The following is a 27,536-nucleotide window of genomic DNA, read 5'->3' as shown; positions in this document are numbered from 1 at the left end:
TTCAGTTTTTTTCTTGTTCTTTTTCTCTGTCTGGCTCTTTGATCTCCAGTTCTAGTGCCTATTTGATGTTTGTTTTTATAAATTGCTGCGAGGCGGCTTCAAAGCAAAGCTGTTGGAATTGACCTGGGAATGTTTAGGCCACTCCTTATAGCATATTCTGCCTGTGTTTCTGGTTAAACAAGAAGCTGTGCTACAGTACAGTATGTCTGTTTCCATTAATGAATGAGAGAGATATTGTGTGTGTGTGTGTGTGTGTGTGTGTGTGTGTGTGTGTGTGTGTGTGTGTGTGTGTGTGTGTGTGTGTGGTGTGTGGGTGGGTGGGTGGGTGGGTGGGTGTGTGTGGGTGTGGGTGGGTGGGTGGGTGGGTGGGTGGGTGGGTAGGTGGGTAGGTGGGTAGGTAGGTGTAGGTGCGTGTGCATGCATGTTAACACGTACCCTAGGGCTGTCACAAATTACTATTTTGGTAATCGAGTATTCTAACGATTCATTAAGTTTATCGTCTTTTTAAAATGCATTATTGCAGAAAATATATACATATGGTAGGCTATAGCATTTGCAACATGGAGCCATTGACATATATTACCAGGACATTCTTCTGTCTAAAACTTTTTTACCTCATGTAATAAATATATACACTGTACAAGCAAAACATTTTGGGTTAATGCCTAGACACTGAAACAGCTGAAGTGTGCACTTTTTGAACAGTGTCGGTGTGTCTGAATGAATTTATTCTAGAATGAAATGAGGTATATTCTTTGGTGTATTGCTGCCACCAATTAAATATTTAGAGTAATTTTGAATACATTTATTTTTTGTAATCAAATTATTTGATTTACTCGAATAATTGTGACAGCCCATATTCTCATGTGCCGGTGCAAGCAAGCATGCAAGCCAACTGGTACACTGACAACAGGTCCACAAATCTGTTGAGTTGATAACCCATTCTAAATTATGCTTACTAATAGAAATTAAACCTAGCGCTCGGACCACTCAACCAGTGAACTAGTAGGTCCTGGTCGACACAAATTAATAATCCTGGGCACGGCTGGGTGGTGTAGAGGTCTAAGCACTCACCTACCACCAGGCTGGGTAGTGTAGAGGTCTAAGCACTCACCTACCACCAGGCTGGGTGGTGTAGAGGTCTAAGCACTCACCTACCACCACAGAGACACTGGGTAGTGTAGAGGTCTAAGCACTCACCTACCACCAGGCTGGGTAGTGTAGAGGTCTAAGCACTCACCTACCACCAGGCTGGGTAGTGTAGAGGTCTAAGCACTCACCTACCACCAGGCTGGGTAGTGTAGAGGTCTAAGCACTCACCTACCACCACAGAGACTCTGGGTAGTGTAGAGGTCTAGGCACTCACCTACCACCAGGCTGGGTAGTGTAGAGGTCTAAGCACTCACCTACCACCAGGCTGGGTAGTGTAGAGGTCTAAGCACTCACCTACCACCAGGCTGGGTAGTGTAGAGGTCTAAGCACTCACCTACCACCAGGCTGGGTAGTGTAGAGGTCTAAGCACTCACCTACCACCAGGCTGGGTAGTGTAGAGGTCTAAGCACTCACCTACCACCGCAGAGACCCGGCGTTCAAATCCCGGTGTCAGCGGTACCTCCGGCTTGGCCAGACGTGTTCATGGCTGGGAAGCCGGTGGGGATATGAGTCCTGGTCGTTGCAATAACAACTCCTACTGGTTGGTCTGTTCAGCAGAGAGGGGATCTGTGGGAGATAGCGTGAACCTCTGCACGTGTTACGCTCTCCCAGTGAAACTCCTCGCTGTCGGGTGAAAACAAACGGCTAGCGACTCCACATGTATCGGAGGAGGCATGTGGTAGTCCAGGGGTTCCCAAACTTTTCAGGCCGGGGCCCAGAAAATAAGGCGTCAGAGAGCCGCGGCCCAATGCACATCGTCTGGCTTTTTTTTTTTTTTTTTTTGCCAGGCGACCGATTTTTTAAGCCAAATATCACTTCAATCCTATTAAGTTAGTTCAAGTTAGTTATTCATTTATATGTGCTATTTATGAGAGGGCTAACTTGTTGCAAAATAATAATGATAATAATAATAGCCTCATTAAAATACTATTGTTGCTTCGGTTGTTTTCAGCGTTTTATGTGCATAATCTGTTATTTAGTTTGAAATGTTCGTTGAAATAAGTAGATTTTTCGTTTTTGTTTATTTATTAAGTTAATATAAAACCATATAGTCACATTTTAGAATACAATAGAATAGAATTTTTGAATACAACTAGAAACACTGTCCTGGCCTGCTTCTAAGTTCAGTGGCCTGACAAAAAAAATTAAATAAAAAAATAAAAAATACAAAATACAAAATTAAAAAAAAAAAATATTTTATTTAAAAAAAAAAAAAATAATATCATCTCGCGGCCCATCCGTGGCTGCTCGCGGCCCACCTTTGGGTCGCGACCCCGACTTTGGGAACCACTGTGGTAGTCTACACCCTCCCCAGACCGACAGTAGGGCAGCATGTGGTAGTCTACTCACTCCCCAGACCGACAGTAGGGCAGCATGTGGTAGTCTACACCCTCCCCAGACAGACAGTAGGGCAGCATGTGGTAGTCTACACCCTCCCCAGACAGACAGTAGGGCAGCATGTGGTAGTCTACACCCTCCCCAGACCGACAGTAGGGCAGCATGTGGTAGTTCTACACCCTCCCCAGACAGACAGTAGGGCAGCATGTGTTAGTCTACACCCTCCCCAGACAGACAGTAGGGCAGCATGTGTTAGTCTACACCCTCCCCAGACCGACAGTAGGGCAGCATGTGGTAGTCTACACCCTCCCCAGACCGACAGTAGGGCAGCATGTGGTAGTCTACACCCTCCCCAGACCGACAGTAGGGCAGCATGTGGTAGTCTACACCCTCCCCAGACCGACAGTAGGGCAGCGTGTGGTAGTCTACACCCTCCCCAGACCGACAGTAGGGCAGCATGTGGTAGTCTACACCCTCCCCAGACCGACAGTAGGGCAGCATGTGGTAGTTCTACACCCTCCCCAGACAGACAGTAGGGCAGCATGTGTTAGTCTACACCCTCCCCAGACAGACAGTAGGGCAGCATGTGTTAGTCTACACCCTCCCCAGACCGACAGTAGGGCAGCATGTGGTAGTCTACACCCTCCCCAGACCGACAGTAGGGCAGCATGTGGTAGTCTACACCCTCCCCAGACCGACAGTAGGGCAGCATGTGGTAGTCTACACCCTCCCCAGACCGACAGTAGGGCAGCGTGTGGTAGTCTACACCCTCCCCAGACTGACAGTAGGGCAGCATGTGGTAGTCTACACCCTCCCCAGACCGACAGTAGGGCAGCATGTGGTAGTCTACACCCTCCCCAGACCGACAGTAGGGCAGCATGTGGTAGTCTACACCCTCCCCAGACAGACAGTAGGGCAGCATGTGGTAGTCTACACCCTCCCCAGACCGACAGTAGGGCAGCATGTGTTAGTCTACACCCTCCCCAGACAGACAGTAGGGCAGCATGTGGTAGTCTACACTCTCCCCAGACAGACAGTAGGGCAGCATGTGGTAGTTCTACACCCTCCCCAGACAGACAGTAGGGCAGCATGTGGTAGTCTACACTCTCCCCAGACAGACAGTAGGGCAGCATGTGGTAGTCTACACCCTCCCCAGACAGACAGTAGGGCAGCATGTGGTAGTCTACACCCTCCCCAGACAGACAGTAGGGCAGCATGTGGTAGTCTACAGGGAGGAATCGGCATAACGGCTAAATTGAGGGATGGGAGAAAAGGGTTGAAAGGCTAATAATCTAATAATTCACACTTGTCTGTTTTGTCCCTCCCTCGTGCTGAAGGCTGATGACACTTACATGCAACTGAAGAAGGACTTGGAGTACCTTGACCTCAAGGTACGGCAGCAGATAGACTCTGTTGTTTCCCTTCTTTCTTCTCCTATGTTCCTATGTTCCTTCTCAGGGTTCCAACACAGGTCTGGAAAAGTAGGAAACATTTATTTCATAATGTCCTTGTCTTTGAAAAGTTCCGGTATTATGCAGAAGAAAATACAAACATGAGAAATATGAGAACATTTTCTTTAGTCACGATATATGTATGAGTACACATTTTGTAACAGTTGTAGAGCCACTGTCATTTGACATAATGGTTGGTGATATTTGTTTTTTCGCTAGAGTGATGTTGCCTAGTTGACAGTCAATAGCTGAGACACTATTGACATGCTGTACATAATTCTGAGCACTGATCAAAACCTTAAAATGTTGAGAAATTAAGATCTGGACTATTTGGAATGGGAATTTTGAAATGTAAAACGTGTAGGAACCCTGACTGGTGTTTTCTTTCTCTGATTTGACTAATAATGGTTCAAGCCCTAATCCACTCACTACTCACTGAAGACCATTGCTAACCTTCTGTCCCATTTTCATTATTGGGAGCCTAAGAATGTGACACAGTGAAAATGGAGATAATAAACAGGCCAAAGAAATGCCCCAAAGATAATGTCTTTCTTAATCTTCTTTTCAAATGAAAAGCAAGAGGATGAATGTTCATCGCTGACTTGTTAGCTCCCTTGTTAACTTTTGCATGGTTTTGGAGGCAGCCATTTTGTGACAGCGGCTCTCTTGTTTGTGTGGTTTTTGACTCTCAGATCAGAGCTCTAGAGCCCCTAATCCTTGCGGTTCACAGTTTACTACTGCACTGCACTGCTGGGCCTCTCAGGCCTCTGTTGAACGTAAGCTCTGTGTGTGTGCGTGTGTGTGTGTGTGTGTGTATGCGCGCGTGTGTGGTTGTGTGCATTTGTGCTTGTGCATGTTTGTAGAGTATGTAGGGTAAGTAAATGCGTGTACTTTGCGTTTAAGACCTCTGTGCTTGTGAACTTGTTGAAAGACCATCCCATTGCTTATAGCACTGTGTCTGTAGAGTGTCTGGCATTGAACCTCGACCTCCTCATATCATAACCCCCCCCCTCCTTGTGCCGTGAGTAGTGGGCATGGGATGGCTCGGCAGTGCATGTGCTGTGACTGTGGCGCAGTGGTTGAAAAAAGCCAGCTGTACCAAGTAACATCGTCGCTGACAACGCTGTGGCTCCTTGACAACACCTCCCAGTAAAATACAGCATGAACACCTTGAACTCTGTTGGTTCAGTGTGTGGTGTAAATATTTTCAGATTTCATTTGTTCATTTGTGGTTTTTCTTTCAAATACTGGGACTTTTTCTAAGGAGAGGCCATTTTGTACTGATGGTTTCCTATTAACTTTTTTACCATGTGGAATTTGTATAATTCAGGACTTCTTTGTGTCTGTGTAGCCATTGTAGTTTTCACGGCACGAGCTGATTTCATGTCACTCATGTTGTTATGTACATGAGGTGGAACAACACGGTCTCATCAGAAAACGTAAATAAAGTACTGATCGAACACAGGGAAAGAAGATACATACTGTAATGTACGTTATGTTGTAGCCATAAGTATTTACATGTTGTATAAGTCAATTATTTTTGTTTTGTATCAGCAAAAGTCCAAAACAAGCAAGTGCTCTCACCACTAGACTAAGACACCCACCCACCCTGATACAAACCTAGCAACACTGAGTATGGTTAGTTTTAATGTTTAACAGTTATGTTTAAGATATAAGATATGATATATATACATTATGCATACTGCACCTTATGTGATACTGTGAATACTATTAAGATAAGATAAGATATTCCTTTATTGATCCCCTTGGGGAAAGTCAGGCATCATAGCAGCATGGGGGAAGGGGGGGGGGGGTACAGGTAGTAAAAACAACACAAGCAGTGTAAACAAATAGGTCAATATAATTTACTATCTAACTAACTGAAATATATATTCACAGTATTCACAGTGTCACATTTGTATTATTTCAGTTAGTTAGATTATATTGACTTATTTGTTTACACTGCTTGTGTTGTTTTTACTACCTTTACCCCCCCCCTCCATCCCCCATGCTGCCTGAATTTCCCCAAGGAGATCAATAAAGGAATATCTTATCTTAAAGTTAGGGTTAGGGTTCGATGGTTATGGTTATGGTTAGTTTAAGATAACAGTGTGGTTAAGGTTAGGGTTAAGGTTATGGTTAGTTTAACACATTGGCGGCCACTGGGATGTGTCTAATATCACTCTAGACGACCAGCATATGTAAACAGACTTGGGGCTGTTTGTAGAGCTAAATCTATACTTTATAGTATTGCTATCTGTCCATTCTCATTGTCAATTGAGACCATAAACCTTCCCTTCAAAATGGCTTAAAGAAAAAAAAATCATCAATACGTTCTCATTTTATAGCGCCGTGAATATAAGCGTTATACGGGATTCCGGCTAGGATATTTCCTGGAAGGTGAGATAAAGGGCTAATAGCTACTAACGTTATATCCAATGACATTTCCGTTATACATAAGCTACAGTTAAAACTCAAACTGCATATGATCGGCACGATCCTCAAGCATGTATGCATGAAAGGGGACGACGACGACGTTGTTTCTTATTATTGATTACCAATAACCGTGTTCGTCTAAGTAGCCCCATACGCTGGTCGCCTGGTTGAGTATCATAACAAGGCCCGATCGGGCTGTAATTTACGTGAAAAAAATCTTACCATGAGCCGGTTGGATCCCCCCGAGCATTTCCCCGTTATCGATCGCCATCTGGTAGATCGATATGTCCATTGGCTGATGATAAATCCCCTTATTGCATAGTGAAATCCGCGATCCAAAACATATTCCAAGCTACAGGCTGCACATCCAGAATCCAGCTAACTGGAAACTCCATTGAAAGTCAAAAAAAATAATGCACCGTTTAGCCACAGGGCACACTGCATTATCGCGACAGCGCCCCTAAGAGGATCTGGCCGGTAATGCACTTTGTCGAATTCAAAGAGTAGGGTACATCTGCAGTGCAGCTCGGCGACCTTGAATAGGTTATTAAAATGGAATAAAAGCCAAAACAACTTGCCACGGATATATCCGTCCTTCGGTCCTTTAAGCATGGATTCGAAACATGGATATATACGTGGCCTATCCCGATTGTGTTAAGGGTAACAGTGTGGTTAAGGTTAGGGTCAGGGTTTGGGCGAGGTTAGTCTTGAGGTAAAGGCACTTGCCTCTAATGCGAGCGCCCCATGTTCGTTCCGCAGCAGGGGAGCTCAAACATTTTCTGAAAACATTCAAAGTAAAAAAAAGAAAAGGCATATGTAATATATTTTTTGAATATGTAATATGTATACTTATTGTACATATTACAACGTGTAATACGTACACATTGTACATTTTTGTAAATACGTCAATATATTACTCATGGCTTTAACATAACGTACAATATGTACCTTTTTCCTGTCGTCAATTAGTCATTTATTCACATATTTTAAGTGAGATCAGGCGGAAGGAGTGAATGTTATACGGTAGCATCGTACACCTTAGCCTCATATTTGTTTGTAGTTGGTCTTTGTGTATCCGTGTCTCCTGCTAGTACTCTTAGCACCGTGAAGCAGACGTAGTTATCGCACCACACGCCCAGTATCTGAAAACATGATAATGTAACAACGACCATGTTACGATCTGTAGGTGGTGGGAAGTCAGACCCTGAAGGAGATGGCCAAACCCGTCAAGGTTGCGGAGAGTGACGTGGATGTAAGTATGAGATCTCTTAATGTGACGTGAAAAATAAAACATGCGTTAAACATGTTAGGGATTAGCCTATCCCTGGACGTGAGTTCTTAATTGATATAGTTGTGGACCAGTCGGCCGAAAGACGAAGCGGAAGACAGAGTATTTCTCAAACGGAGCTTTTATTCAGAAGACAGTCAGTCACCCCGCGCGGGCACATCACCAGTAGACAAAAGAGGAAGGAGGACCAGAATGTCCATATTACATGTCATTTTATACACTCTTGAAAAAGGGGAGGGGGGTGTGTGTATGTCTCTGTGTGTGTATGTATGGGTGTTTGTGTGGTGTGTGCTTGTGTGTGTGTGTGTGTGTGTGTGTGTGTGTGTGTGTGTGTGTGTGTGTGTGTGTGTGTGTGTGTGTGTGTGTGTGTGTGTGTGTGTGTGTGTTGAAAGGGAGGGACATGATTTTGCATGTCTAACTGCCAAGGGAACTAGGATTTTGCATGTTCTGCTACATGATGCAGGGGGAGGAGAGACACAGACTTCTAGGCATGTTCTTCATTAAGGCCTTTAGATATATAGAGGATATTCGTCATCAATGAACTGAAAAACCTATCAAACACAGGCTCAGTTCTCCCGCCCCAAAGAGGCCACAACATTACAGCTGTATTTGGAGGGCAGCAATACAACACGGTGGGCAATTCTTCACCAGAAGATTCAAGGGCGCGTTCTAAGTTATTGACTTCTTACATTGAGGGAGGCATGCAGCTAAACGTGGTGAATATTTTAGGTTGATCTCCAGACCATTGACCATATTCATACAGCGGGTAACAGGCTGGAAAGGAACCCAATCTGAGCATGACATAAAAGCAAAATGGCCACCGTAAAATAGCTTTTTCTTCTGCAGTGCAAGGTTTGCGCACGGTCACATTTTTAGCAATTTTTGAGAGCGATGACTCAGATAAATATTTGATTGGATCGCTGTATACATTGTATTCATGTATAATTATGAGCCCATTCAGAATGTGCTTACCCGGTCTGTAACATTTTCTCAATTAATTCTACCAGCCTTTACTTCAATGAATCAAGCTGTATTTATATAGTGCATATAGAGTTACAACACAATGCTTTTACAAATATCAAAATAAAGTATTTAAAAGCAATAACTAGATAAATGATAACACATCAAAGGTCAAATACAAGATTAAAAGAAGGTGATCAAATGAATAAATGGAAGGGGGGGAACCAAAGTCAAATAGCTTATTTAAAATCAATAAAAAAAAAAGTAAGTAAGTAAATATAGTTTGTGCTGCTGTTCAGGTGGACTGTATGGATTCCAACAACCTTACGATTGGTCCTTAAATCCTCGTTAAATCCTCTTAGAGTCATCAAGCCCCTGATAACGGTGTTGAAACAAGCACACTGATAAATGTCTGCCTAAACATCTCTTAAAAAGCCAGGGAAAGTCCTGATAACACTGATAGCATTGATGTTGTTTTTCCCCGCAAAGAGAGCTTCGGTAGAAGGAGATGAATTGATCCAACCTTTGCCACAGCGTTTGATATTGTTAATCACAGATTAATTAACGAGGCTATGGGGTCGTGCTGACACTTTGACAAAAAGAGGCGTGCGGGTCGTCTAGAATTTGCATAATGTGCTCGCTTGAAATAATTATTGTTAATGAGCCTGGGGGAGCGGGGAGAAGGACGGTCACTTTTGTTTAAGTGTGGACACTGCCCACGCGCACGCACGCACACACGCACACACACACGCACACACGCACACACGCACACACACACACACACACACACACACACACACACACACACACACACACACACACACACACACTTCCACCCATGCAGGTCCAGTGACGCAAAGAGGGAGCGACAAGAACAAGTTACAGGTTGAAAAAGCCCTCAGCTCGGAACTAGGCAGAATCTGCATATGGCTCGCTGATAACAAACTATCATTACACATGGGCAAAACAGAGTCAATTCTCTTCGGTTCAAATAACAAACTCAGCAGGACCGACGGCTTCTCAGTTACAGTGGGTGACAATATTGTCACAAGGAAAGATGAAATTACCTACCTGGGTTCCATCCTAGAGGCTAATCTCTCCTGTGACAAAATGGCATCCAATGTAATAAAAAAAGTCAATCAACGAACTCGATTCTTGTACCGGATCTCCTCTCTGGTAAACAAGAATACCCTGAAGACTCTGGCAGGAGCACTCATTCAGGGGTACTACGACTATGCTTGCACCTCATGGTACCAAAGCACCTCAAAGGCGCTAAAAACAAAATTACAAACATCTCAAAACAAACTGGTCAGACTACTGCTTGACCTTACTCCTAGAACCCACCTCACCCCTGCCCACTTTGACAACCTAGGATGACTTAGAGTAGACGACAGAGTACAGCAACTTGCAATGGGCCTGGTCTACAAGATACACTACACGACCAAGGTACCCATGTACATGTCAAAATACTTCCCAAAGGTCAGTGAATACCACGATCACAACACCAGAGGGAGCTCCACAAATCATGTTAAACCCAGATTTGGCTCAAATAAGGGACTAAACACGTTTCGCAATTATGCCACATCAATGTGGAACGCCCTACCCAAAGCTGTAAAGGAATGTGGATCACTACCCACTTTCAAAACCTCTCTCAAGGGACACCTACGGGAGACTGCAATTCAACACTGGCCCCTGTAAATATCCTAACCCAACCCCCTCCAATGTACAGTCATTTACCTAGTATGGTTTTGTCAATAGTCCAATGTACAATTTTGTTTGTTTGTACAGTGTCTCCCCCCCCCCCCCTCAATGTACAGTTTTGCCAATGTACAGTCATTTACCTAGTATGGTTTTGTCAATAGTCCAATGTACAATTTTGTTTGTTTGTACAGTGTCTCCCCCCCCCCCCCCTCAATGTACAGTTTTGCTTGTTTATACAGTGTGCCCCCCCCCCCCCCCCCCCCAACCACCTCCAATGTAGATTACCCAGTATGGTTGTCAATATCCCAGTGTACCCAACCCCCCCCACCCAACCTCCTCCAATGTACAGTTTCTACGTCAAATGTATATACTCCCTTTTCCTGACTCCTTCTGTATCACAAACAGTACTGTATTTGCAAATCTGGTATGTCATAAATGTATAGATGTAGCGGTACTGACTATCTGTATGTCATATATGTCCTGATGAATTGAAAATGGGGGACCCTGATGTAAACAAGACAAAAGTCTTTCTCTGGTCTGCATCCCCTTAACAATTGTGTGTATTGAGCTGTACTGTATTGTACCCATTCTGCAATCTGTTAATAAAGTTTTCAATCAATCAATCAATCAGTTGTTGAATGAGTCACTTGATGACAGCTCTCTGTCTCCCCCTGCAGGTGAAGTTGAGTCAGCTGTGTGAGCAGGACAAGACTCTGCAGGAGCTGGAGGCCAAGATCAGCTCCCTGAAGGAGGACAAGGTAGATATACGCTTCACCACTGCGCTGTTAGCCCCACAGGGCTGCAATCAAGCAAAGACATTATAACCACCACTCTTAAACCTGCACTATGTAACTTGTTTGTGGAAATTAAGCACGCTAAATCACAGAACCGGGCTGAGAAAAACCCTCCCGACAATAGAAAACCCTCCCAACACAGTGCTGTTGTTGAGGCACGTAAACATCTTATCCTGTTTACTGTCAAGGAAACTATAAAAGAAGGAAGGGTCATCACGTCATACCAGCGTTCTATGCTCTGCTTGGTGCCAGACTTTGGTGTCTATACTCTATTTAATTCTAAATATCCTAGCTATCTGAGGAAATATACATCAACCAATATATCATTAGGTGGTTAACAATGCAACAAATGGTCGATGATTCTGACATCCGAGGTAATAACCTGTTTAAATGACGAGGGGATGCCGATCCCATTCAACTCAAGGGCGGCCGAACTGAACGTTTCCACACTTGGCACCAATGTGCGTTCCAGGGCTGACCTAATCGAATGAAAGGAGCCGTAGGTGACTGCCAACCTCTTAGTCGAATGCAAAAAATATATATATTATATAATAATTTTTTAATCATTCTTTCCAAAAGCAAAGAGGCCTAGAATCGTGGCTAACGCTAATGGCGCACATACCAGCGAGGCTAATTGCCTATGAAAACGGGCACAGAGGCACTGAAAGAGGATTTCACACACTAGACATATCAAGATGTATCCATCAGTGGACCAATTGAATGCTTTCGCAGAGAGGACGAGAAGCCTTCAGTCGACTTCTTCAGACATTAAGCACCCCCCACAGCCCAAATGGAATGACCCCCCCCCCCCTTTCTTTTGCATTCAGGGGGGTACCAGTCGGCCAATCAAAGTCTACTATACAAATCCTTAGTCGGGGACAGGCCTAGTGCGTTCGCGCTACTCAGTGACGTGATGACCATTCCTTCTTTTATAGTTTCCTTGAGAGTAAACAGGATAAGATTAGATGTCCATGCCTCGATATTCTGCCTAATAGTGTCCTTGTTTACTGTTGGGTTGTAGGGTCTGTGTGAGTTCCGTTCCCATGGTAACACTGAGCTTTGACTGGCTCTGAGCATGTGCTGCCAGAAATATAGATAAAACTACAAGGGGAGCAACTCAACTCTCGCTGACAAAAGTATGACATTTTATTTAATCCATAAAAAAAAGGGGGGGGGGTTTGACATTTTGGGCCATTACAAGACAACCCATTACAAATAATGAGTAGAATATGCACTTATATACTTTTCTCTTTTTTTACTCTACTCATGTAAATGGAGATATGTACAGTATATAAATGCCTTACCGCCTTGAAGGCCTTAACAGGAATATTAGCTAGTATCTGGAATATTAATGAGCATGTAAATGTACCCACTGGAAGAAGGTAGAATGAATAAGTACCAAGACCACCACTATTATTCATATATCATGACATGGCAGGGATGAACCAACTACAGTATAATTCTATTCATATATCATGACATGGCAGGGATGAACCAACTATTATTCATATATCATGACATGGCAGGGATGAACCAACTACAGTATAATTATATTCATATTCATATATCATTACATGGCAGGGATGGACTAACTATATATTCATATATCATTACATGGCATAGATGAACTAACTATATATTCATATATCATGACGTGGCAAGGATGAACCAACTATTATTCATATATCATGACATGGCATAGATTAACTAACTATATATTCATATATCATGACATGGCAGTGATGAACCAACTATTATTCATATATCATTACATGGCAGGGATGAACCAACTATTATTCATATATCATTACATGGCAGGGATGAACCAACTATTATTCATATATCATTACATGGCAGGGATGAACCAACTACAGTATATATTCATATATCATTACATGGCAGGGATGAACCAACTACAGTATAATTATATTCATATATCATTACATGGCAGGGATGAACCAACTACAGTATATATTCATATATCATCATTACATGGCAGGGATGAACCAACTATTATTCATATATCATTACATGGCAGGGATGGACTAACTATAAATTCATATATCATTACATGGCAGGGATGGACTCAATTAGAAATAAGGGCAGCATTGGTCTAAAGGTTAGAGAAGCGGGATTGTGCAGGAAAAATGTGTGTGCAGGAAGTGAATGACTAATGCCTTCCCTCAATTGTAGAATCCCATTGTTAAGGGGCCATTGAGCAAGGCACGTAAACCCCATTTCACTCCAGTAGAGTTGCTCGGTGGCCAACAGTGTCAGACTGTGGTTGTACAATGGCAGCTCCCAGGTGTGAATGTGTGGAACTGTATGAGTGTGAAGCAGGGCGTGGCTTAAAAAGAGCATTCATGCTCAGTGACCCTACCCTGGTAAATAAAGGTAAAATAAATATATAAATTAATTCAATCAATTCAACGTGTTAACAGAAATTTTAGTGTATTCATTCATCATAGAGCAGTCACTTTCAATTACTTGTTAATAGATTGGATAGATTGAAAATCCACATCCATCTTGAAATTCCCCTTAATCTAATCAACAGGGACCTCGCAAATTCGATTCAGCTACGGTTATTAATTATCAAATGATTCACGACGCATGACAATTTTTGATTGGATCCTATTCAGTACATCTTCATTTTAATTATGTTTATACCTGTGAAATACAGTACCTCTTAGGACATGCCTGTTGTACATCATGATTACAAGTTGACTTCAGTTCTACATTCCCTACTACTTTTCACTGCCGATGTGTAGGTGACATGTTGACCTTGACTTGTATGAATGGTTGTTATGGTAACAGAAGCCCTTCTTCAGCTTCATCCACATGACAGCAATATGTATACACGTGAATACTGTGGCGTACTGGTGAAATAGGACAATGGGCACATTTATTAAAGATGTCTGCACCCCATGCCTGATGGCATTCATGGAGCGGCATACAGTGTGTCCCTATCTACCAGAGTTTGATTGATTGATTGATTGATTGAAAAGTTTATTAACAGATTGCAGAATGGGTACAGTACAGTACAGCTCAATACATACAATTGTTAAGGGGACCAGAGAAAGACTTTCGTCTTGTTTACATCAGGGTCCCCCATTTTCAATTCATCATAACATATATGACATACATGACATACAGATAGACAGTACTGCTACATCTATACATTTATGACAGTTGTGGTCGAGTCACTAAATCTGGAGTCCGAGTCGCGTCTCGAGTCCCCAGTGTTCGAGTCCAAGTCGGAGTCACCAAAGAAGCCAAATGATTAGGGCCTATTACAAAAAAGAAATAATGTATTTATCAATTAACAAGTCCGAGTCCTCGTCTGCACCTTCCGAGTCCGAATGCAGTCAATGCTCGAGTCCAAGTCCGAGTCATCAGTGCTCAAGTCCAAGTCGAGTCACGAGTCCTGAAACTCAGTCCTGGACTTGAGTGCTACAACACTGCTGTCTACACAGTACATCCAATGTGTTCCCACTGCTACCAAGAGACTAGTTCAGAAAACTCTGAATGAGAAGACAACACTCCTTGTTGTGAAGGGCCAGATTAAACTGAGAATCTACCTTTATTGTTTGATATACTTTGTATATTATTTATATATATACACAGAATATCCCTTTACCTGCGTTTAAATCATAGTAATATTCACTTTCCCTAGGGATAATGCCTCTTGACGGTGGCGCCAGGCAGTCTCGCACTCAGACAGGTGCAAGGGGCGAGTTTGGGGCTAGTCAGGACATGCCCTTGGCAGTGTATTGATTCAGACCAAAGTGGTTAGGTTTGGGACTAGATAGTCACTTAAGTATATATACAGCGCAAGGTGCGCGCATCAGTACCTTACCCCACCTTACCCCGAGCACTTGCTTGTCCATCTAAACAAGCCAACGTAGTTCATCGTGGTGAAGTGAGCAACTCGTGCGTTGAGAACATGTGCGAATAGAATAGTAAAGTGTCAGAGTTTAATGCAGTAACGTCAAGATTGCAGAACCATTACTGGTTGGATTATATAGATTTGGAACGTGTTACCCGGAGAAGAGCTTCGTTGATTTCCACTATCGTTTGGGATTCAACCTTGTGAGGATTACAACTTGGGCTGGCCTCGTGGACAGAGGCTGGCTAGCTGTCATCAGTGCTATCGAGCATTTGGATTACAATTATTGCTTTGCTGCTGATCAAGGGATTTACAAGGACCGACTCCTGTACCTGGAGTCTCTTTATTCCTCATTGAATCAGACTGAGTATCCGAACATTCCTCTACCCTCCAGGCCTTACACCCCGGAGGGAACCCATTGTCTCCAGGCGGTATCAGCGTTGCCTTATATAATTGCTATTATACGCCAGGTGGCGTCAGCCTAGTACCCATCGTAGGAATCATTCTATTCCCAGTGACTTATGCTACTGACTGACTTTATGCATATTCTTCGCCATACAAGCGCGACCCTAATTCTCATTCTGTAACCTAATGTTGCATAATAATAATAAAATACCCTCAAATACTATTTCTTTGTCAATGCCGTGTTCTTGTGGGTGTTCACCATCTATATTTGATGTACTGTCTGGCCAGTAATTAAAGTACATAACTAGCAGTGGTTTAATCTATCACAATCTTTAATACAGTCAGGGTTTTGTAACCCCTCAGTTACAATTGGTCCTTCGAGCCGGAGGGTATCAGTGTAATATTTAATATAATATTAATATTGACATGGCCAGCGGTGAACACTCTCCAAGCGGCTCTCCTAAGCTAGAACGCCCGCAGCGCAAACGTCAGCCACCTCCATATCTAGAGGACTTCGCTTTCGTTTTACCCCCTAGCTTATCTAAACGGACGTTAAATACGGATAAAACGGATAGTTTAAGCATGCCCACTCCTATCGACTTGGCGGCCCTGCCAGTAGTCAGTAGTAGAGAGTGGGTTCAAACGAAACTGACTTAGCTCATGGGGGGACCAAGCGGGACATGACGTGACTATACCTCCAGACAGCGTCACCGGGATAGACCCCGGAGCGCTCCAGGATAAAGAAAGCGCTCCAGGGATAGACCCCGGTGCACAACCAACCCAAGAGCGCGTACCCGAGACAGACCTCGGTGCGCAACCAAGAGAAGAGTACCGCGCTCAAGAGATAGACCTCGGAGCGCGCCAAGAGAACAGGTCTCCACCAAGCCCTGTCTGCGCCCGATCACCTCCGTCAGTGTCATCCCCCAGCGAGGCGGACCAGAGACTGGCGCAAGCCCTGATCGCCACGCTGACAGCTTCAACCGAAAGAGACCGACTCCAGGGTGAGCGCGACCGTCTCCAAGCACAGACGCTTAGTGAGCGCGAACACTCTGCAATGGAACGAGAACGCATCCGACTAGAAGAGAGTCGCCTCCAGGCTGACGCAGCGATGACCATCAGACTGGAAGAGAGGCGCCTCCAGGCTGAAGAAACCATTCAGCAAGACCGTACCAACGCGCAACGCGATGCACAGCGCAACGCCGCTAATGCACAGCGCGAGGCGGAACGAGACCGCGCCAATGCACAGCGCGACGCCGCCAATGCACAGCGCGAAGCGGAGCGGGACCGCCTGCAGGCGCAGATGATAGAACAATTGATCCAGAGGGCTACCCCCCACTCCTCCACGCGGAGCTCCCGGAGATCATCACGACACGGGTCGAGGGACCCAGCCAGCAGGAAGAACCTGTTCACGTCGCCGAGCCCTCCCCCCGACCAGACTACACGGGACCCAGCCAACAGGAAGAACCTGTCTACGTCGCCGAGCCCCCTCCTCGACCGGCCTATATGGGACCCAGCCAACAGGAAGCACCTGTCTACGTCGCCGAGCCCCCTCCTCGACCGGTCTATACGGGACCCAGCCAACGGGAAGATCCCGCCTACGTCGCCGAGAGACTAACTAGAAGACTCCAAGACCTAGCGGAGGAAGAGGAGGGATATCAAGCCCACCAGCACGAACCTACTTTGGACCAGGAGGCCCAGTACAGCCCCGACCTCAGCCCCGAGTCACTGCGCTACAAACCCCCGACCCAACACAGGGTTGAGTTTAATACACAGTCGGCACCGAGGAGCAGCACCTGGGGGCCCGGCCTCTGGTACCCACCCAGCACTAACCCACTACCCCACGTACGGGGAGACTCGCCCAGGAGGCCTCTCCCCCTACGCTCATCGGTGTCCCAGCCATCCATGGCATCTTACCTTGGCACACCGACGTTCCCAGACTTTCCGCGTGAGGACAGAGCACAGTACACGGAATTACGCATGTGTTTGGAGACTATGATGTCCGATGTCCACGACGAGTCGTACAAATATGCCATCCTCCTCAAGCATCTCAAGGTGCCCAGAGCGCATAACATAGCGCTGGCATATTCCAACTCAAGCACCCCATACTCCGCGGCTCTGGTGGCCCTCGACCAGCGCTATGGACGCATATGGGATTACGTGATCCAAGAAATACGGGATATCAACCGCCTCCCCCCAGCCAAAGACAATAGAGCACTAGATGACCTCTCTATCAAGGTACAATCCCTCGTGGGGATGCTGGGGTCACAAAAGGAGAAGGGGAGACATGAACTGTATGCAAATTCTAACGTGGAGCGGATACTGGAGAAGCTCCCTCCAGACCGTCAAGAGCGTTTTCGGTGGCAGAGAGACCACAGTGACCCCAACGGCCCAGAACCATCCCTCCTAGACCTAGCTGATTTCCTCACCAGGGAAGTTAGCAGTCTACGATTAAACACATTCGTGTGGAGTGGCTCTGACCCTAGAGATGGACCGAGAAGGTTCAACGACAACCGCCGGGCCGTGACAGTTATGCACCAAGCCGAGGTTGAGCCACGGCAGACGAGCCACAACACCCACGTCAAGGAGAAGTGGAAGGCTGTCTGTCAGTACTGTGAAAATGAACATTGGCTGTCTCAATGTGACACCTTCAAGAGGCTGACCGCTGACGAGGTGAGTCAGTGGATCAAAGCGAACCGCCGCTGCTTCCGCTGCGCGCGCAGCCATATGGCAGCTGAGTGCCGCCTAAAGAAAAGATGCAGCAAGTGCGACGGCGCCCACCTGGAGGTCCTGCACGACAGCAACAAGCGTCCGCCAGGACAACAAAGTAGGCCCATCACAGTGATGTACCAGGCCGAGGCGGTGTCACCACAGACCAGTCCTGAAACCACCCCCTGGTGTCCCGACTGTCGCAGCAGACACGGGGACCCACAGTGCCACCCGTACTACCCCGAGTCGGCGCCACCACCGCCGAGTTACAACTCCCCCGCCAGAGAGGAACGGGAGATCGTCTGTACCTACTGCGACGGCGGACACTGGCTGGCACAGTGCGACGAATACAAGACACTGAACCCCGTCCAAATTGATCAGTGGCGTGAGGCGGACCAGGCGGGCGCCGCTCACCGCGCATCACTGTGCGGGGCCCACCAGCGAAGATTAGCCAAACAAGGCAACCGACCAACAGGAGTGCTCCACATAGACCCCAAGCATAGCGGGACCCCCCGAGTGCTCATCAAAGTGGTCAGAGTGCTCCTGAGCTACGAGGACAAGGTCCTGGACACTTACGCCGTCCTAGATGATGGGTCTGAAAAGACTCTCCTCCTCGCTTCCGCCGCAGCCCAGTTGGGCCTGCGGGGTACCAAAGAAACAATGACAATCCGTACTATTCAGCGAGACCTGAAAACCATAAAGGGCAAGAACGTCTCATTCACGATAGCAGCGGTCGGGCAGCCCGCGAAGCGGTACAGCATTACTAAGGCATTTACAGGCCATGACATAGGCCTGTCAAGCTACAACTACCCCATCCTACAGCTGATGGCGAAGTACGTGCACCTACGTCAACTACCTATACCGCTCATCGACGGCGCCACACCGACCCTGCTCATAGGCTCCGACCACGCGGACCTCCTTGTCCCAATCGAGGCGGCCCACATCGGACCTAAAGGATGCCCAGTCGCGGTTCAGACCCGACTGGGGTGGACGCTCCAGGGCCTCTCTACGGACTTGACAGTCAACCCACGTCTACACGCTGCCTGCACACAAAGGTGAGCGACACCGGCCACTCTCTCGTACAGCCCGTTGAGAGGCTATTGACATTAGACGAGAAGCCTGTGAGAGAACCGTGGGCTCAAGAAGAGGGAGTTCCGAACTCCACCCCCCTCAGCTGCGCTCCAAGCGATGTAGCTGACCTCGAACCCAGCACCCCAAACGACTTCTTGATGGTGCGGCCGGAACCGGCCCCTCCTCAGACGGGGTACAGACCGAACAAGAGGAACAGACGGAGGATGTGGAGACACAGCCAAGCACAGATCAACCAGTCTCAGGCCCGCTTCCTCCTAAGCTCCCTACCATCCCTTCCAGCCCGTCAGAAGCGGGTCAAGGACAGGGACAACTTAAAAGTGGACACAGTCGTTATGATCATAGACCAGTCACTACCCCGAGCTATGTGGCCGGCCGGCCGCGTAAGCAAAGTGATCACTGGTGCCGACGGAAAGGTCAGAGCGGCAGAAGTTATTGTCCAGGGGCGGACCTACACCCGACCCGTGGCGAGGCTGATAGAGTTGCCAGAGCTCCCTGACTCCCCTGATGACGATCATGACCCACTGACTTTGTAGATTGCCCTACTCCCCACAACAGATATTGAGCAGTTGACTGGACTATTAATCTGTCTCCCTTAACTAATTAGGTGCGGACTAATTAGGAGGCGGCTGTTGTGAAGGGCCAGATTAAACTGAGAATCTACCTTTATTGTTTGATATACTTTGTATATTATTTATATATATACACGGAATATCCCTTTACCTGCGTTTAAATCATAGTAATATTCACTTTCCCTAGGGATAATGCCTCTTGACGGTGGCGCCAGGCAGTCTCGCACTCAGACAGGTGCAAGGGGCGAGTTTGGGGCTAGTCAGGACATGCCCTTGGCAGTGTATTGATTCAGACCAAAGTGGTTAGGTTTGGGACTAGATAGTCACTTAAGTATATATACAGCGCAAGGTGCGCGCATCAGTACCTTACCCCACCTTACCCCGAGCACTTGCTTGTCCATCTAAACAAGCCAACGTAGTTCATCGTGGTGAAGTGAGCAACTCGTGCGTTGAGAACATGTGCGAATAGAATAGTAAAGTGTCAGAGTTTAATGCAGTAACGTCAAGATTGCAGAACCATTACTGGTTGGATTATATTGATTTGGAACGTGTTACCCGGAGAAGAGCTTCGTTGATTTCCACTATCGTTTGGGATTCAACCTTGTGAGGATTACCACTCGGGCTGGCCTCGTGGACAGAGGCTGGCTAGCTGTCATCAGTGCTATCGAGCATTTGGATTACAATTATTGCTTTGCTGCTGATCAAGGGATTTACAAGGACCGACTCCTGTACCTGGAGTCTCTTTATTCCTCATTGAATCAGACTGAGTATCCGAACATTCCTCTACCCTCCAGGCCTTACACCCCGGAGGGAACCCATTGTCTCCAGGCGGTATCAGCGTTGCCTTATATAATTGCTATTATACGCCAGGTGGCGTCAGCCTAGTACCCATCGTAGGAATCATTCTATTCCCAGTGACTTATGCTACTGACTGACTTTATGCATATTCTTCGCCATACAAGCGCGACCCTAATTCTCATTCTGTAACCTAATGTTGCATAATAATAATAAAATACCCTCAAATACTATTTCTTTGTCAATGCCGTGTTCTTGTGGGTGTTCACCATCTATATTTGATGTACTGTCTGGCCAGTAATTAAAGTACATAACTAGCAGTGTACAAGATCACAATCTTTAATACAGTCAGGGTTTTGTAACCCCTCAGTTACACTCCTTCTTCTCTCAATTTTCAGTGTTACTGACACTTAGTGGAAAGAGTTATTGGAATCTGTAAGCTCTTTACAGAATAAATCAAAGCCTCTAGGTGGCAATACATACATGAGAACAGTACATACATGTTGTAGAAGAAGATTATCTGGCCCACATGGTGTCGAGCCATAATGAACAGGATTGTTTTTGTGTGTCTTTATTACAGTGGCGGCTGGTGTTAATTATTGTAGGTGGGGCAGGGGGGGGGGGGGGTGAAAATCAGTGTCAAATCAGTTGTGCAATAGTACATTTTGGTGAGTTGTTTCTATACTAGTCCAAGTATAGGACTAGCTAGCATTAGCTACCAAATATTAGAGCTGATGTCAGCTACCAAATGCCACAGCTAACACTAGCTGGTGTTAACAACAGTAACCACTGAAAGTGTTTTGACTCCTACCGAGACAATGGGCAGCCAACCAGAAACACTGCTCTTGGGTCAAATAATTACTGAATAGCAAAACATGAACACAAAAATCACTAACTTCCGCTCCGCATGGCGTACAGTATGTTGCTCCCAAGCTTTCTTCACCTAAGATTAAAAAAAGAGTGTCCCTTCTTCGAATTCCTCCGTGACACGGAAATGGCGGTTCCAAAGCCGTAGGAAACACACAGGGGAAGCCTGAGGTTTCCTCGCATGTGTGTATCCTCAATGTTTTTCCAAGAACTCTTGACATAGGCTACATACAAAGCTTCTTCCATAAACATCACGTCAAAATGGTCCCTGCTTAGAGAACAAGGACATTCCATTTCTTGTAACACGTCGACTTCTCCTCGTTTCACAGAGGAAGAGACGCGAGCACACATCTACAGTAGATCAACTGTTGGAATGGAACTCATTCTGTTTGACCTTTGACCCCTCCCAGGACAAGCTTGAGAGCGTTCTGGACGTATCCCACCAGCAGATGGAGCAGTACCAGGAGCAACCGGCCCATGTCCAGAAGATCGCCTACCAGCAGAGGCTGCTGCAGGAGGACCTGGTCACCATCAGGGCCCAGATCTCCCGCCTCTCCACGGTGAGTGAGTGAGTGAGTGAGAGAGAGTGAGAGTGAGTGAGTGAGTGAGTGAGTGAGTGAGTGAGTGAGTGAGTGATGTGATGTGATGTGATGTGATGTGATGTGATGTGATGTGATGTGTATATACTTCTCTGAGAAACGGTGTAACCTTCCACACTGTGTGGTTTGCGCTGCAGGAGATGGCCCGGGCCTGGGAGCAGTACGGCAGACTGGAGAGCTCTGTGGAGCAGCTGAGGGTGGCTCTGCAGGCCCACATGAACCACGGGGCCACTCTGCAGGTCAGAAGCCCAAATCTCCAAACTTCTTTCCCTCAACTCCAGTTTGAAAGAGCTGTGAAGTTTGACTCGCCGGCTGGTTAGAAGAAAGGAGACTTCACAAAAGCACAATTGAGTACCTAAGACAAAGAACCATAAAACTTGGTTTTAGATTCTCAGAGGAACAATGTTTTCAAACTTAATTCATAGTTTCAAGACAGTAGAGGTTGAATACGTTCTTGTTATAAATCACATTCACACTCCAATTTAAAAACTTGAGTTATATGGTTCTTCTTCTTTGCAAAGGTTCAATTATAAATAGCCTTTTTTAGACACCTTGCATGTCTTGGAAAGATAAAGTAAGATATTCCTTTATTGATCCCCTTGGGGAAATTCAGGTGTCATAGTGGAGAGGGGAGGGGAGGTACAGGTATGGGCATGGTCATAGTAGAAGACATAAATATAGGCAATACAATTATAGTAAAGATGGAAAATAAGCAGTGTACACAATATAATTAACTCTGAATATAAGCATATGAGTGTATATCAAAGGTGCAGATGAGGGTCTGTATGCCCAGTTATACTATGAGTAAGTTAAGTATACACTATAGGGCTGACCCCTATTAGTCGACTAATCGGTCGAAAGGAGCCGTAGTCGACTGGCCAACCTCTTAGTCAAATATATATAAAAATAATAATTTTATCATTTTTTATTTTTTTTAATCATTCTTTCCAAAAGAAAAGAGGCCTAGAAGCGTGGCTAACGCTAATGGCACGCATACCAGAGGCTAACTGGCTACGAAAACAGGCACAGAGGCACTGAAAGAGGATTTCACCCATCTAATGAACACACTAGACAAATATCAAGATGTATCCATCAGTGGACCAATTGCATGCTTTTGCAGAGGACAAGAAGCCTTCAGTCGACTCCTTCAGACATTAAGCACCCCCCACAGCCCAAATAGAATGATAAAAAAATAAAAGTTAAAAATTAAATTCATTTTTTTTCTTTTTTTAGTCGACCAATAGTCGACTAACGGCAAATTTTGGCCAATCATAGTCGACCATCCAAATCCTTAGTCGGGGACAGCCCTAATACACTATAAGGTATCAGGTCTTGCTCGAAAAAGAGATCTTTGATCTCAAGTGACTACCTGGTAAAATAAAGGTAAAATAAATAAACAGGTGCAGTATACATAAGGTAACTGGCATGATCAAAGCATTCCCGTTGTCGGCCGGAAACGTGTGTGTGTGTGTGTGTGTGTGTGTGTGTGTGTGTGTGTGTGTGTGTGTGTGTGTGTGTGTGTGTGTGTGTGTGTGTGTGTGTGTGTGTGTGTGTGTGTGTGTGTGTGTGTGTGTGTGTGTGTGTGTGTGTGTGTGTGTGTGTGTGTGTGTGTGTGTGTGTGTGTGTGTGTGTGTGTGTGTGTGTGTGTGTGTGTGTGTGTGTGTGTGTGTGTGTGTGTGTGTGTGTGTGTGTGTGTGTGTGTGTGTGTGTGTGTGTGTGTGTGTGTGTGTGTGTGTGTGTGTGTGTGTGTGTGTGTGTGTGTGTGTGTGTGTGTGTGTGTGTGTGTGTGTGTGTGTGTGTGTGTGTGTGTGTGTGTGTGTGTGTGTGTGTGTGTGTGTGTGTGTGTGTGTGTGTGTGTGTGTGTGTGTGTGTGTGTGTGTGTGTGTGTGTGTGTGTGTGTGTGTGTGTGTGTGTGTGTGTGTGTGTGTGTGTGTGTGTGTGTGTGTGTGTGTGTGTGTGTGTGTGTGTGTGTGTGTGTGTGTGTGTGTGTGTGTGTGTGTGTGTGTGTGTGTGTGTGTGTGTGTGTGTGTGTGTATATTCATGTGTATATGTTTCCCCCTCCAGCAGGACAAGGCCGAGATGAAGCGGGAGTTGTGGCGGATAGAGGACGTGATGGCAGGACTGAGTTCCAGCAAAGCCAACTACAAGATCACCATCAACTCTGTCCAGAACCCAGGTGAGAACGACAGACGACCAGAAATAACTGTTTCAATTATTTGTATTTAGATTAGATTCGATTAAAATTAAATTAGATTCAAATGTATTGTCATCATTATACAGCACAAGTACAGTACAACGAAAATTACAACCAGAGTGCAAATGTAACAGTAAAGTGCAAAAGCAAAATACAATGTACAGGTGATTTAAACTGGGTACAAAATATACTAATTAGTACTACTGAGTGTAGTGCTAATCCGAGAGTTGTAGTTGTAAAATATACAAATGTAAAAATATAAATGTAAATGTGCTGTGTATACAGCACTATTGTACATGATATGATACAGAGTATATGGGTAGACTATGAGGTGGGTAGTTAATATTATTATGATTACAGTGTAATAATAATAATAATAATAATAATAGATCAAATTTATATAGCACCTTTCATAGAACCCAAGGTCGCTTCACAATCAGGACAAAAAATAGGGCTAGGGAAATAGGGGGAAAAGGGGGATGAGGGAAGGTAAGGGATAATGGATAATGGACCTAATCTAAACTAACTGATGGGGAAAAGCCTTGGTGAAGAGGTGTGTTTTGAGAGCAGTTTTGAAAGTGTGTGTCCAGGGGTTGGGGCGTTGCGGATTTCGGGGGGGAGAGAGTTCCAGAGGGTAAGGGACGCCACGCTGAAGGCTCTGTCCCCAAAAGTCCGTAACCTGGTGCGAGGGATGGAGAGGAGACCTAGATCAGAGGATCGTAGGTTCCGGGATGGAGTGTACTGGTGGAGGAGATCAGACGGGTATCGGGGGGCAGTTGTAGACGGTGAAAGCAGTGGGTAGGTATAAATTGAGTATTATTTATATTGTATGTCTGCATAATGGACAGTGTGTAGTGGAGAATGTGAGGATAGGACATGGGACACACGGTGGTTAGCAGATTTTAACCTACGTTGTCACTAGTCCTAATGTGTTCTACTGAGGCACAGTGGTTTTTGTGTGTGGGTTTGTTAATCACAGTGAAATGGCATTACGATTTTGTTTCGCTCCAATGAAAAATGCTGTTTGGACGGGACTTAATAACGCCGGGAGGGACATGGTTTGAATATTGATTGAAGACGGCAGCAAGATGGAGATTGACATGGGAGGCCGGGAGTGGGATTATTTAAAGGTTAATCATTGAATCTAATGGAGATTTTATTGAAGGATGGGTTGGCAACAGGTTGCCACTTTCCAGGATTAGAAGAATCAAATTCAGATATAAAAATAGTATGTATTTACAAAGTATATATAAAGTATACCCAAGCTGTCCGTATGGCAATATGGAATTGGAGTGCTGTCCTACTTTCTTTTCTTGATTCAGTACACATTCTTCTAGATTTACTGTAATATGTATATATTGGCATATATTGGAAAACCACATGCCTTTCAATGCTATGTTTTGTCGTGTGTGTGTGTGTGTGTGTGTGTGTGTGTGTGTGTGTGTGTGTGTGTGTGTGTGTGTGTGTGTGTGTGTGTGTGTGTGTGTGTGTGTGTGTGTGTCTCTGTGTGTGTGTGTCTCTGTGTGTGTGTGTCTCTGTGTGTGTGTGTCTCTGTGTGTGTGTGTCTCTGTGTGTGTGTGTGTGTGTACACCAGAGAGGAAACTAGTGCCTTCGGTGTCAGACCTGGCAGTGCCTTCTCAGAGAACAGAGATCCAGCCCCCTCCCTGCAACCCCAGCCCCACCCCCCACACACTGTCTCACAGCACTGTGCCAAAGTGGGTGAGTGTCATCCGCCTTAACCCTTTCACTGCCACACGACAGCCAGTTAACCCTTTCACTGTGACAATACAGAAGGTTAGCCCTTTACTATCACACAACCGATGGTGATGCTCCATCATTAGCATCATTAGCTCCTCGGACTGTACTGTACCCATTAATAAAAAAATTAAATAATTTGACATTTTCGTTTTCTAAGCAGATATATAATTGGAAACGTTTTTTGCCGAACTACTTTTGAACCGTTTTTTTAAAAAGCAACAGGGCTTTTGAGTAGGGATGTTCGATATTGGCTTTTTTACCGATACCGATATACCGATATTGTCCAACTCTTAATTTCCGATACCGATATCAACCGATATAAACCGATACCGATATATGCAAGGTTTCCCCCGCCAAAAAACTGAATAATTTCAGGTAATTAACATTACATATCTCTTGTCGTGTAATTAACACAACATTATGCATACTTTGACGATACATTTAATAATAATTTGTTCTTACTTGCTTGCCTGGGTAAATAAAGGTTAAATAAAAAAATATTGAATACCGATATTTTCTGATATCACATTTTTATGCCAATATCAGCCGATAATATCGGTAGGCCGATAATATCGGACATCCCTACTTTTGAGGTGATGAAATCACTGTGCCCAGGCAGCAGTGGTTCAGCAAAAAAATATTATATATCTGCTTAGAAAAACGAAAATGTCTAATTATTTTTTTTAATTTGGATTAACAGGATTAAAAGTATTGTTTTGATATAATGGTTGTGCTTGTACTGCACCAGGCTGAGGACGACGCCCCGCCCAGACCGCCCCTCCCACACCTCTACGACTATGAAGAGACACCCCCCGCGGTGCCGCCCCTCCCCAGAGAGGCCTCGGTCATCCGCCACACGTCGGTACGTGGCCTGAAGCGGCAGTCGGACGAGAGGAAGAGGGACCGGGAGAGCGGGCAGTGCGTCAACGGAGTGCGTCAATCATCACAAGCATTATGATTCATTCATTCAATCTTTATTTAATATCGAAATATCATTGAGAGCAAGCCCTCATTTACAATGATGTCGAGGTACAATAATATAATACCAAAACAATATAGAAACAGAAAAGTCAATCAATTAAACAATTGTAATGAATTAAAACAACTACAGTCTGAGGTGAAATGGTCGTCTGTTTAAACCGACCAATGGATACTACAGTACTGAGTTTTAAAGTGCTTTGCAAAACATTCCATGTGTCGGGGGCACAGAAGCTAAAAGCCGATTTTCCTAATTCAGTGCAAACTCTGGGGACCTAAGTCACTCACCAGAGCGAGGATGATAAGGTCCAGAGTTCCAGTCCAGTAATGAAGTGATGTAGGGTGGAAGATCATCAATAATGGCTTTTATACAGAAACAGATGCCAATTCAAGTCACGTCTCTCTACCCGAGAAGACCACACAACTTTATCATACAGGATACAATGATGGGCAGTTATTATTATGGGAAAGTGTCATACGCAGTACCATATTCTATTCCAATTCAAAAGAAATATGTGATACTTAACACTGCTTAACACATTCAGCGCCAATCACGACTATAGTTGG

The 27,536-nt window shown here is 45.2% G+C and overlaps 1 protein-coding gene across 1 annotated transcript in view; it reads left to right on the top strand.

Annotated features, from left to right (window-relative positions):
* LOC311245466 (pleckstrin homology domain-containing family A member 7-like) overlaps positions 1 to 27,536 on the top strand; it is a gene marked incomplete at its 5' end in the record, with an annotated part of 157,694 nt that overhangs the window by 108,057 nt on the left and 22,101 nt on the right. The window contains 8 exons of the mRNA XM_084335309.1: positions 3,828 to 3,881; positions 7,564 to 7,629; positions 11,004 to 11,084; positions 21,851 to 22,000; positions 22,177 to 22,278; positions 24,104 to 24,215; positions 25,828 to 25,952; positions 26,740 to 26,922. Coding sequence (XP_084191435.1) covers positions 3,828 to 3,881; positions 7,564 to 7,629; positions 11,004 to 11,084; positions 21,851 to 22,000; positions 22,177 to 22,278; positions 24,104 to 24,215; positions 25,828 to 25,952; positions 26,740 to 26,922 — 873 coding nt within the window. The remainder of the gene's footprint in view (positions 1 to 3,827; positions 3,882 to 7,563; positions 7,630 to 11,003; positions 11,085 to 21,850; positions 22,001 to 22,176; positions 22,279 to 24,103; positions 24,216 to 25,827; positions 25,953 to 26,739; positions 26,923 to 27,536) is intronic.

The sequence above is a fragment of the Notolepis coatsorum genome, assembly GCF_963971535.1.
Source record: "Notolepis coatsorum genome assembly, chromosome: 18".
Taxonomy (NCBI): Eukaryota; Metazoa; Chordata; class Actinopteri; order Aulopiformes; family Paralepididae; genus Notolepis; species Notolepis coatsorum.
The sequence above is the reverse complement of the archived record's forward strand: the minus strand, read 5'-3'. Positions and strand labels throughout refer to the sequence as shown.